This window comes from Thamnophis elegans, chromosome 10 (genome assembly GCF_009769535.1).
Source record: "Thamnophis elegans isolate rThaEle1 chromosome 10, rThaEle1.pri, whole genome shotgun sequence".
Lineage (NCBI taxonomy): Eukaryota > Metazoa > Chordata > Lepidosauria > Squamata > Colubridae > Thamnophis > Thamnophis elegans.
Window position 1 is genome coordinate 62,476,654 of NC_045550.1, and position 13,538 is coordinate 62,490,191.

The following is a 13,538-nucleotide window of genomic DNA, read 5'->3' on the forward strand; positions in this document are numbered from 1 at the left end:
CAAGTGGCTGTTAAGTGAGGCCCACCTGTGTTTGCTGTTGTCTTTACCCCTTAAGTTCCCCATACAATCAAATTCAACATTGCACCAAAAACTTTCTGCGCTTCGATCCTTTGGGAAGCTCTTGTCCTTTTTTGCCCGACACTAGGAATAAAATCTTGCGACAAAAAAGGATTTTCCTACCCCAGAAATTGAAGAGCACAGGCAGGTTCCGCAAAGCTTTATTAATCAACAATTCAGTTACATGTATACTACAACAATGTAGTCATTGCAGCAGAAGATGTTTGAAGATATCCTTGTGATTCTGACATCAATAAATACATCGGCAGATATGACAGAAACTATTTCAAGCACCAGGAAAATCAGGAGATCCAGGCAGTTCAAATGTGTATCTATATATATAAAAGTGTGTGTGTGTGTGTGTGTGTTCCAGCATAACGCCTTGAGCAATTTCAACCAAACTTGGTGCACAGATAACTTACTCTCTGGAAACAAATACTGTGGGTGTAAGACACTCCTAACACCCTCTCAGAATGTGTGTTCTGTTAAGATACGGCCTGCTGTGCCTTAAAATGGCTTCTACTGTACCATGCAGTGGAGTTGCCATAGTAACAGCTTCACAGTACTCCACAAGGGGACTCCCTCTGGTAAAGGGGGGGGGGAATCCAACATTAGAAATTACGTTTCGTCCAGACATTTCCCCCTATAAATAAATACCTGGGCAATGCTAGTAAGGATAAATTGTAAGGTTGAGTTCTCTATAAGAATCTGAACTATTAACTTTCAAGGTAAATTAAGAATAGAAAGGAATTCAAGGTGGGCTGGACTTAAATTTCTTCTGGGCTCAAAGGGACTCATAACATGATGACACATTTGATCCCTCCCTTGGCCTTAGTCTGGTCATCTCCTATAATGCAATGCCCTCCCCACAAACATGCGTGCACAACCTCCCTGCGCTCCTCCCCCGCACATGCGCCCAGGCCTCACTGAAGCATCTGGATTTCCGATAGGCCCGTTGGGCTGTTTTTCGCCCTCCCCAGGCTTCCGAAAAGCCTCCAGAGCCTGGGGAGAGCAAAAAAACGCCCCAACGGGCAAACTGGAAGTTTGTTTCCAAACTTCCAGTAGGCCCGTTGGGCCTTTCTTTCACCATCCACAGCAGTGGTGGGTTTCAAATTTTTTTAGAAGCTCTTCTGTAGGTGTGGGAGTGGCTTGCCAGCCATGTGACCGAGTGGAAGTGGCTTGACAGTCATGTGACTGGGTGGGTGTGACCAACTTGTAAAATGTGGTGAAACTCACTTAACAACACTCTTGCTTAGTAACCAAAATGTTGGCTCAGAAACTCTGGCATTTGAAGCACGGAAGTCTTAAAGCTGTCAAGTTACAAGATCCTTGCACCCCTAACCCTTTAGAAAAAAAAACCCCAGGAGTGTTCAAACTTGACAGCTTTAAGACTTGTGGACGAAAAAGAATAGCAGAATTGGTACATTTGTTTGCATGTGTAAAAGCCCCTCTATCAGTGGGGCGAAATACCATCACCAAATTGCGATTGTGAGGCTGAAAAACAAACTGTCCAACAAGTAGTGCCAAAACAGAGCCTGTAATTGAGGCTTTGCCGATTTCCTGGCTGTGATGAACGAAACAAAAAAATTATACCTGTGATCTAGACATATGTTTATATTTTATATTTCGTATTTTTATCTCTTGTGTTTTTATCTTTTCCCATTTTCCTTCTCAGCTGTTTTTAAACACCCAGGAACTATGACACACACATATGTCAGAAGGCCACAGATCACATGTTGAAGTCACACATCCTTAATTTCATCACATTTGTGTTCCCGAGTTGTAATCATTTAGGCTGCCTCTGGGCACGAGTGCTTAATTAGTCTCATCACTTCCTGAAACAGAAAAACAAAAACAGTGAGAGCTGTTTTTGTTTTTCTCAGCTATATTTATTTCTTACAATCCCCAGTTTCTTCTCTGGGTATCCAATGATCTTGGCTGCTCCTGAACAATGTTAAGTGGGATTAACCCTGGTTAGAACTGAAGGGAAGCCAATATGAACTACACAAAGTACTGAACTGGAAAGTTGGGGGGGAAATCCTTAAAAGGCAAATTATTCCCACATTGTTGTCAAAAACTTTAATATCGGTCTCTCTCTGAAATCACCAAGGGTCAATCTCAAGACTTTTAATTCTTTTCTTTAAAAAAAAATTCAAATTGTTTCAACACCTCCTCTTTATTCAAAGTAACAGCCCAGATCCCTTTTAGCTTGTCACTTTTAGAAAGGGTGTGCATGCCTGTGTATGTATGTATTTTACACACACCTACACACAACAAAATAAATTGCCATCCTTTTTATTTCCAAGACAGTCTCTCTGAATATTTATCAATGATATCGTTAGGAAAAAGGATTAAAATAAAAATATAATGGGTGGGCATCTTGCTTGGAACTCGGCTGCTTAGCTCAAGAAAAATAACAGAATAACAGAGCTGAAGAGACCTTGGAGGTCTTCTAGTCCAACCCCTTGCTCAAGCAGGGGGACCTTATACCAGTGATGGCTAACCTCTTTCATCACCGTGTGATGAAATTTCCTGATAGTTAGAACAATTAACCAGTGGAACAGCTTGCCTCCAGAAGTTGTGAATGCCCCACCACTGCAAGTCTTTAAGATGTTGGATAGTCATCTGTCTGAAACGGTATAGGGTTTCCTGCCTAGGCAGGGGGCTGGACTAGAAGACCTCTAAGGTTCCTTCCAATTCTGCTATTGTATTAATTAATAATCTGTCTGAAACGGTATAGGGTTTCCTGCCTAGGCAGGGGGTTGGACTAGAAGACCTCCAAGGTCCCTTCCAACTCTGCTATTGTATTGTATTGTATTGTATTGTGTGCCGACCTGCGTGCCGGAAAAAAACATCCCACGAGGAACGCGCTGGCCTTCGCGTATGGGGGAGTGCCGAAACCTGAAAGAGCAGTGTGCCATTGTGCTTGCACACGTCAGCACCCAAATTTCTGGTTTTTGGCACAGGCACATGCCCAACATGGCCACCATGCATGCATGCAATGGAAATCCAGAAGCTTGGGTGCCGGCACACACATGCGTGACACAATGCTGCTTTTCCAGATTTCAGCGCTCCCACACGTGAAGGCCAGCTGGGCAGCATATATGTGTGCACAGGAATGCAGTGTGATCGTGCGTCCCACGCGGGATTCTCTGTGCACAGTTTCCGACACGGGTGCCAAAGGTTCACCCGCACAGCCTTATACAATTCTGGACAAATGGCTATCCAATCTCTTCTTAAAAATTCCATGATGGAATAACCAAAAATTCCGGAGGCAAGCTATTCCACTCATTAATTGTTCTGTCAGGAAACTTCTTCTTAATTCTAGATAGGATCTCAACTTGATTAGTTTCCATCCTTTACTTCTTGTCTATAAACAGAAAAGTAATTCAGAGGGAACAGGAGGAGGAACTAAGGAACCTGTTTTATGTATGCAGATGTATCCTGTTTTATCATTATATTAACTGACTTATTTTATATGCTTCAGATCAGGAACAGTCTTGGTTTTTATCATAATGTGAATAGCTCTTCCAGCTTTGAGGCTAATTTGCAGGATATGGAGGCTTTAAATCAGGGGTGTCAAACTCAAGGCCCAGGGGCCGGATTTAGCCCATGGGTTGCTTATGTTTGGCCCACAGGGCCACCCTGGAGGCAGCGAAGGACCAGCCCGCGGTACCTCTGCCAGTGAAAACAGAGCTTCAGAGGGCCACGTTCAGCCCGTCTCCAAGCTCCATTTTCGCTGGCAGAGGGTTGCAGGAGGCTGTCACAGCCGAAAACAGAGATCGGGAGCCCGTTTTTGCTGGCAAAGTGCTTGGGCACCACAGGTATCCCTGACACGAGTAATGTCGAGCTGGCCATGCCCACCCAGACAACACTCACCCCAGCCCTCCATGGTCAAATACAATGCTGATGCGGCCCTCAGTGAAATCGAGTTTGACCGAGTTCGCGCCTGCTTTAAATCAATATTAGATATGATGAGACTTTCGTAGAATGGTTAAGTACGATTGTCTCATCTCCAAAACATGGTCAGTACTTCTTGGAAAACATCCACGGACAAACAAATGTTACTGCTGAAACTAGGTTGCTTAAATTTAAATCTCATTAAAATTCATAGGGCAAGTTGCGCAAATAGCCAGGAGTTTGGAAAGAAACATTGAGCGCTTTTATTAACAACTTTCCTTTTAGTCTGTCAACAGTTGAGTATAGAGGCAGCTCATTATTTTTTACTCGTCTATTTCCTGCTCTTCCCTTGATAGATATTTCCTTGTTGCACAAGTATATGTTCCATATGATGCATATACAGGTAGTCCACATTAAGGAACCACAATTGGTTCTGATGACCCGGTTAGTGAGTAAAGCAGTTGCTAAGTGAAAAATCACATAAATGTTACAGTGCTTAGGGTTTAACTTCAGCTTGTGGCCCGTCAGTGGCAGCAGATTCGGAGAGTGAGGAGGTTGTGGAGGAACATGGGCCAGTCCTGGAGTCTGGGGAAGGCTCTGATGAGGGCTCTGTGTTGGAGGCAGAGAAGGGGCCAGAGCCGTATGCCAGTTATCAGCTGCCTTCATAGTCAGACATCAGTGAGGCAGAAGAACAGCTGGAGCCTGTTCCCAGTGTGCACATGCACAGAGTTGCTAGAGGAAGGGAACAGCTAAAAACAGGGGTCGACTTGGGAATAAGGCCACAGGTGCACAGTGAATGGCCACTCCCATAGGGAGTAAAAGAGGAAAGGGTAATGGAGTTTGCAGGAGGCAATTAGTTCACTTAATTGGTTTGTGACTCCCCGAGACTCCTTGCCATGTTTTGCAGGTAATCGGCCTGTCAGCTCTCCAAGCCAGATAAGGTCTGTGACTGTAAATCCTCCCTTGAAAGACTTTGTTGGATGTGAATGAGAATTCACAGTAAATTAATAAAAGAGGTTTTTGTTGGGACCAGGAGTTTGCTTCATGCTCTTGGGAAGCCTAAGTCAGAACATTGCTTTGCTTTGCTTTGGAGCATGACAAGGATACATCCCCAAAGAGACCTGGGAACCCAAATGGTGGGGAAGGTTTCCGGGAATTCAACTCACAAGATAGCTAGGTCAAAGGGCAAATGTTACAATATCCTTCCTCTACTCTCCTGCCCTTTGGAATGCACAGAACTATGTGATCATGAAAGCTCTGATCGTTAACAAGAAGAAGAATTGAAATTTGTATTTACACCCATTGGAGAGAAAGGGATTATAGGAGAGTAAATAGACAACAGGGAACATACTTTAAAAGGAATGGTAAACATTGGTTGCACTTAGGAGACCAAAAGCAAGCCTTTTGTGTAAAACTAATTACGGTCTGCTCGGTTTCATATAGCAGCACAAGCTGGTTGGGAAGTTCCATTAATTTAAGTCATAGAATTGAGCTTGTTAAGTTGCAGTTAGTGCTTTAGGGTGGCTGGGATGAAAAGCAGCTCAGAAAGAAATAGTTTGTTTAGACAATTTCTCTGATCTGATTTGGAGAAGAAAATAGATCAAGCACAGGTTAAATCTGCCTCTAAATTCAACAGTCCTCTTTTCCCACAGAATTGCTCTCAAACCTAACCTCATCTGTTTGTTCAGAGTGCTGAAATTATTGGAAAAATGGCTTCCACCTTGAAGTTTTCATCCAATTTAAGTTTTAGGAACTCGTGCAAATTCTTATTTCCACTCAAAAATTCTACAAAACCCATTTAAGAGATGAAAATATAGGAAAAATACTTGCCGAGCTGTATTATTATCCACATGTTAATTAGCCTTTAAATATACTGTATAAACCACCGAGATCTTGTATTAAAAATCCCATAATCAGATAATCAAACCCGGGACAGAGAGAGAACAGAACAAACTGTCCCTGTTTTAAATCACAAATCCCAATTTGTCATTCCCCCAACCACAGCTCTCAAAATGTTTTAAAACAATGCAGCAATTGAATCTGAACTTTGAAGCCGTAAATGGTCATTGCAGCTGTTTTCCAAAGAGGCAACACATGCTGGTGAAGACGATGGAGGAAAAAGTATTTGTACAGTGTTTTGTCTACTAAGTTCCTGGCTATCATTGATCCCTCAAATGAGTAGAGATTCTGGAAAGGTACATTACTTCATTATCTTCGGTTTTTTACTGGATTCAGTCCAGATTTCTTCATTCACATTGACTGTCCAGGATCAAGCTATTATTATGCCAATGGAGATGTGAGAACTCAGCTCGTCCAGGACCATCAGATTACATTGCTGGCTAAATGAAAATATAATCACAAACTTTTCAAGTCCCAATTCGCAAAAAGGCATATTGGTTAGATTGGAGGAAGATCTTTGGATTCCCCATGCAGGCATCACAGGTTTCTGTTGTAACAAACAGCCTGTCAATTTGCAAAGCAGTCCTGGCGTGATCTTCAGTTGCCATAGGCAAGGGGGATGGGAAACCAATGGAGCAGCACGGCAGCCAAAAACAGAAGTACATTCTAGACTTATCTCTCTCAAGGCTGTCTTCCAGAGTTACCCATAGCGGGCAGACGGGAGTGATCTCTACCACCTGGGGAACTACTCCGTTGGCGAATGTGATTGATGACACACCCTGGGGGGAAGGAAGGAAACAGGGTCATGACTGGGGCGTAAGTTACGTGGAGTTAGAGTTGGCTTCATTTGGGAATGTGCCGACATGGAGCTCCTTAATAAATAACTAGATTTCCTTTGAACCTTGGCTCGAGGCTCTTGATTTAATTAGGGCATCTGTGGGAACACTGACAGAGCCTCTCAAGTGGAGGTTTAAAATGTTTTTCACTGAGGACCATATTTTGCTTTCATGGAGAGTAATCAACTGCTAAGGAATCCAGCAATAAGAAAGGATCATTTTAAACGCTGAGGATCATCAAACATGGCTGTGTATAGGTAAACCGAACCTTGGACTCTTCTCTTTCATTCTCGTGAGCAAAGAATTTGGAGGCAGTTCTCCCTGAAATTGTGATAGGAAAACATCAGAAGAATACAAAAAACAACAACAACAACCTCAAAGTACAGATAATCCTAAACTTATAACAATTTATTTAGTGACCCTTCAAAGTTACAACGGCATGGGAAAAAGTGACTTATGACCAATTTTTCACACTTACGACTGTTGCAGCATCCCCATGGTCATGTGATAGAAATTCAGATGCTTGACAACTGGCTCATATTTATGACGGTTGCAATGTCCCAGGATCATATGATCATCCTAGGTCACCTTCTGACAAGCAAAGTTAATGGGGATGCCAGATTCATTTAAAAACCGTGTTATTAACTTAACTACTGCATCGCTTCACCACTGTGGCAAGAAAGGTCGTAAAATGGGGCAAAACTCTCTTAACAGCTGTCCTGCTTAGCAATGGACATTTTTGGCTCAATTGTGGCTGTAAGTTGAGGACTACCTGTACAAAAGGCACATTAATAATCTACTCAGTAAATAAGAAATATACATGGATTCTTGAGAAATGGGGGAAAAGAACAACTGAAATGCAAAATACATTATAATGCAATCCAATAATTACCTCCAATCGCTGGGGATTTTTCTGGATCAGTCTTCCTCTGCTAACTCAACCAGAGGAGCATGTCTGTTGACCTGTGAGCCCTCCTGATAAAGGACTTTCTTTATTATCCCTGCCTTGGGAGCCCGGATGGTATGCTGCAGATAAAAGATATATTACGTCAGTCCTGAGTTCGACCAAAAAACAATGTAATACAAACTAGATGCATTCTTTAGTCCACAATTTCAAAGGCACACATTATATACAGGTCGGAAGTCAATCAGAATAGAGCTGGAAGGGACCTTGGAGATCTTCTAGACCAACCCCCTGCTCAAGCAGGAGACCCTATTCCGTTCCATAAAAGTGGCTGTCTAGTCCTTTCTTAAAATCCTCCAGTGATGAAGAAGCAGCAGGGCCGGATTTTCCTATAGGCTAACTAGGCTTCAGCCTAGGGCCTCAAGATCAAGAGGGGCCTACATTCAAATTGTTAGCAAAATTAAAATTACACTATTCTAAAAACAGTGAACACTAAAACACTGAACCGAAAATAAGGAGAAATTCTACGCATATGACTAATAAACAAACATAAAAATGTATTGGTTAAGATTGTTCCAGCGCCGCGGCAGTTGGGAAGCCCGCCCACGTTCCCGGTACCGGCGGTCGGGCAAGAGGCGCGGCCGCTCCCAGTAGCCGCCCCGTCGACGCGGAGCCCACCAGCAGCCAGGCAGGTGAGGGTGAGGGGGCCGAGCCCGGCAGCTGAGCGCAGCAGGGGAGGCGGCTGGCCTCGCTGCCTTTGCCGCAGAGCAGAGCCGCCCTCTGTCGGGAGGCCAGCTATATATATTGATATATATTGATATATATCACAGTAATGATGTATTTTATTGTCTCTCTTGTAATTTACAAACTTAAAAATGGGAGGTGAAAGGGCCTCATAAGTGGAATATCCCAGGGCCTCTTTTCATCTAAATCTGGCCCTGAGAAGCAGCTACGACTTCTGAAGACAAGCTGTACCACTGGTTGATTTTTCTCACTGTTAGGAAGTTTCTCCTCAATTCCTGGTTGCTTCCCTCCTTGATTAGTTTCCATCCATTGTTCCTTGTTTTGCCTTCCGGTGCTTTGGAAACTAGGCTGACACCTTAATTCTGAATTTGAAATGAGTTCAACACCCAGCCCAAGAACTTCCGTGTCCTAAACTGTTGACTGCCTGCTCTACGGTAATAAAAATGTGAAGATTCCAAGAGAGGTTTCAATGTTAAATGAAAGCATGCTTTGTGAGGCTGCCATCATCATGCACCCTGGAACATCAACTATAGCAGAGTTTCTCCATTGTTGGTGGAAATAGCATCCAGACGTTGCTTTGTGACTCAGTCTGTCTTCGAGACTGGACGTCATAACAATCTCTCCCAAAGCAATTTTTCCATTCTTAGCCATTTTCACCTACTATTCTGTTCTGACCCCCTCCTCCGTCCAGTAACGAATGCCGAGACAAGCTTAACTGGAATGTCCTTTAATAGCAAAACACCCAAACCTCAGTGGCTGAAAGCCAAGCAAAACAAACAGATAAGGACCTTGGCAGCAACTCAGACAAACTCAGGCAGCAATAAACACAGATAAGGCTTGGCAGCAATCTAGCCTGCCAAGCTCCCAGTACTGTCCTCCGACATTCAATCCTGCGTTGACTTCTGCAAAGAGGGCCGTGTGCACAAGTAGCTTTTTATAGTCTGGAGAGGAGCCTAATGACCACCAGCTGAGTGCAATTACCTCCTGTAATTGCGTAATTGTTCCTGACGCCTAGTAGCTCTTCGTTGGCATGCATCCAGGAACAACTCACTTGTCTCCTCCCCACTGGTCCAAGGCTCAGGTGCCTCCTGGTGGCCAACCAGCCTCTCTGCGCCCTGTCCAGGGTCCTCCACATCCTCCAGAGCCGACTCAAATGGCCACTCGTTGTCGGAGTCTGGTGGCAGCTCCAATGGCACCTGCTGGGCCACAACACTATTCCTAGGTTTTTTTTCCTTTTGTTGTTTCTCCTATTCCCTCCTTGTCTTTCCCTCAGTGCGGAGGCACAGGATGGCGGCGAGCTGCACAGTGCCATTCGGCTTAGATCTTCCTTTGAGGCCGCAGACGGCCACACAGTGAGTTCTCATGTCGTAAATCGAAGCAGCAGCAGTTCAGAGTGCTAAATCACCCAGGGGCCAATTATTTACCATTTTACAACCAATCTCACCCAAAATTCATGCCCTGCCTGTTTTTCAATCTACATGATTTGATTTTTCAATCTACATGATTTGATTTTTCAATGCAATTTCCTCATGCGTTGGATTACAGCTGGCATCATGCCCTTCTACTGACTGTCCTGGCTTGATATAACACTGGCTATTTTACGATGCGTGGACTTCAACTCCCAGCAGCCACACACATGGTAAAAGTGTTAAGGTTTGGAAACACTCAGGGGTGGGTTCCGGCTGCTGCTACTGCCGCTTTGCTCAGGGACGCGGTGCGCATGTGTGCTTGATGTATTCTACGCGTGCATGCGCAGTACTTGGCGCCGAGAGAACCGGTTCGGGCGCGTGGCAGGCCAAGTTACTACCTAACCGGTAGGAACCCACTTCTGGAAACACTAGTATAATAGAACACCGGTAGAGTGGAACTTTACTCCAATCTAGGGTAGGGGTCGGCAAACTTAAACACTCAAAGAGCCATTTGGACCCGTTCCCCACAGAAAAGAAAACACCGGGAGCCACAAAGGTCCTAACCAGAAGCCCCCTGTTCAATTCTGGAGCTGACCGGAAGTTCAGTTCCTGCCCCATAGTCTATCCTCCTAGCGCAGCATGCTTTTTCTTCTACCTGTCATAACTGAAAGCCCTATCAATTCTGGAAACAACTGGAAAACCCTCCCCTTGCCATAGAGTCTTCTCCTGGCGCACTGTGCTTCTCTCTCTCTCTCCCCCGCCCCTACTGGAAGCTCCTCTTAAAATTGTGGCGATGACCGATGACGGAGCCACAGCAGAGGGAGGAAAGAGCCACATGCGGCTCCAGAGCCGCAGTTTGCTGACCCCTGACCTAGGGAGACAGTAGTATATTTTGACTTTATGGATTGTAACGGAATATTCCATTCCATTTATTCCATTTCATTTAATATTACATCTGGAAAATTCTTGCAATCAAGACATGACAGGTAAGTCCTCGACTTATAACCATAATTGAGCCCAACATTTCTGTTGTTAAGCGAGACATTCAAGTGAACTCTGCCCCATCTTGTGACCTTTCTCGACACAGTTATTAAGTGAATCTCTGCAGTTATTAAATTAGTGACACGGTTGTTAAGTGAATCTGACTTCTGCATTGACTTTGCCTTTCAGAAGGTCACAAGAGGGGATCACAGGACCCCAGGACACTGCAACCATCATAGATATGAGTCAGTTGACAATCTCCTGAATTTTGATTACAGGACCACAGGGATGTTGCCATGGCCACATCGTAAGTCACTTTTTTCCGTGCCGTTGTAACTTTGAGTGACCACTAAACAAACTGTTGTAAGTCGAGGACTACCTGTACAAAAACAATTTTTCTAAAGATACCTCCATTTTCATAGCTGTCATCACCACAAGGGAGTCTCCAACCTGGACTTTGTCTCCGGATTTCACAAAGACCTAAAAAATAATTTTAAAAACCAGAATAGGGTAAACATGTCCAATTCCTCTCCTACGAACATCGTTAGGTTTGTATTTCGCAGATAGCAAAAGAAAACAAAATGGTTCTCTGGGCAAAGCTGCAGAATGGAAAACTGCTGCTTTTATTTTTGGAACTATTTTTTTCCAGCAGGATATTTAAAGATACATTTGCAATGTAGGGCTGTGAAAAGTTGGGACCATAAGAAAGGCTGAATGATAAAGAATTGAGGCCTTTGAACTATGGTGCTGGAGAAGACTTCTGCTAGTCCTTTGGACTGCAAGGCAATCAAACTGCTCTGTCCTAGAGGAGATTAACCCTGACTGCTCTTTAGAAGGCCAGATCCTGAAGAGGAAACTCAAATACTTTGGCCACCTTTTGAGAAGTAAGGACTCCCTGGAGGAGAGCCTCATGCTGGGAACGATTGAGGGCAAGAGAAGAAGGGGACGACAGAGAAGGAGGTGGCTGGAGGGAGTCACGGAAGCAGTCGGTGTGAGCTTAAATGGACTCCAGAGGATGGTAGAGGACAGGAAGGCCTGGAGGAATGTTGTCCATGGGTCAGACATGACTCTGCAACTAACAACTACAAAAATGTAAAGATAATGCCTGTTCAGTTGTCAGCTCAGATAGATTAGATAGATAGATAGATAGATAGATAGATAGATAGATAGATAGATAGATAGATAGATAGATGATAGATGGATGGATGGATGGATGGATGGATGGATGGATGGATGGATGGATGGATAGATGATAGATAGATAGATAGATAGATAGATAGATAGATAGATAGATAGATAGATAGATAGATAGATAGATGGATGATAGACAGACAGAGAGACAGACATTCCTTTGTTCAATTTGTATAGTTGCCCATGTCATGTTTGGGAGCTCACATAATGATAACCAACAAAAAGAAATCCAAAACTCAGTAAAACACCACCACCACCTTTAAAATCAAATTAAAAGCCCATTTAAAAACCACAATAACCACTGAGAGGACAAAAAACAGGTTTAAATGAATCTTTGGAATATATCAAGCGCCAAAAGAAACCTCAAACTCAATGCAGTGTTTCCCGATATGAGTTATTTACAGATGCATGGACTTCAACTCCCAGAAGTCTCTGTGGTGGCCATGTTGGCCTGGGGAATTCTGGGAGTTAAACTCCACACACATCTGGAAACGACCCAGGTAGTGAAGTGCGAAATGGTAAGCAGCCTGAAATAAGTATACTAGCCTTTCTGAATCATTCTCATGTCTTCCATACCCATTTTTTTTAATGTACTTTAAATTTTAAAACAAAGGTTTCATAACCGTTCAGTTACCTTGTCCACTGTCCCTGTCATGGGAGCTACAGCCCCACTGTGACCGCCTCCTGCACTCGTGCTAGTTAAATATTTTGGCACCGGAAGATCAATCTGCTCATGATTTTCCTAAAGAAAACAAAATCAACCATTTACAACCAAATTCTACATTTACCACTATCGTGTGTCAGGCCTGCAGTTACATCCCTTTTAGGATCTTTGGCCTGCCACACTCTCTCTTATTTCATTATGCTGTTTCATTAGTGTAGTAGTTGGGAGGGGGGAATAGAAAGGAGTAGAATTGTGGAATGTGTTGTTGTCTTTCTTTTCTAGAAGCCCAAGGTCATCTTTTGTCTCCGCACCTCTGCACCTGACCGGAACCAGCTGGGTGGAGATGGCAGTGTGGAAGCAGAAGATTGGACCATGTGATGGATTTGTGGGTGTGGGGGACAAGATCATGAACTTTCAACTGGGTGGGAATCCGATGTAACATCCAGAATTGGGATTTTCCACAGATGTGCTAAGATGTCTGATTTATTAAATTGGAACTTTAAGGATCAATTTGCCTTGGACTCTGATTTAATTCTACATGATACTTGGAACGCTGACACCGTGTTTCCCCTAAAATACAACCTATCCCCAAAATAAGCCCTAGCTTGGTTTTGCACATGCGCCCAATATAAGCCCTCCCCCTCCCAAAATAAGCCCTAATTAAGACCCCCCACACACACTCCAGGGTGCATGAGTAGAAATTAACCTAGGGTGGGGATGGTGGGGTGGAGCCGCCCTACTAGTTTGGACAGTTGCTGACGGGCTCATACATCCTGACCCCTGCCTTGTCATCCCACTTCTTCTGTAGCCAGCAAGGCTTTCCTGAAGGCCTCTGAGCTCCTTGCCAACTGCAGAAGTTCCTGAAGGCCTCTGAGCTCCTTGCCAACTGCAGAAGAAGTTCCTGAAGGCCTCTGACAGTGAAAAGGAGGCCAGGAGCGATGTTTGCAAGTGAG

General features: G+C 44.0%; 1 protein-coding gene across 1 annotated transcript in view; it reads right to left on the minus strand.

The window, feature by feature from the left end:
• Positions 1-6,104: 6,104 nt before the first annotated feature.
• MCCC1 (methylcrotonoyl-CoA carboxylase 1) overlaps positions 6,105-13,538 on the minus strand; it is a 32,310-nt gene continuing 24,876 nt past the window's right edge. The window contains exons 17-20 of the mRNA XM_032225362.1: positions 12,556-12,663; positions 11,139-11,210; positions 7,585-7,718; positions 6,105-7,013 (exon numbers count right to left, since the gene is read on the minus strand). Coding sequence (XP_032081253.1) covers positions 7,611-7,718; positions 11,139-11,210; positions 12,556-12,663 — 288 coding nt within the window. The 3' untranslated portion in view covers positions 6,105-7,013; positions 7,585-7,610. The remainder of the gene's footprint in view (positions 7,014-7,584; positions 7,719-11,138; positions 11,211-12,555; positions 12,664-13,538) is intronic.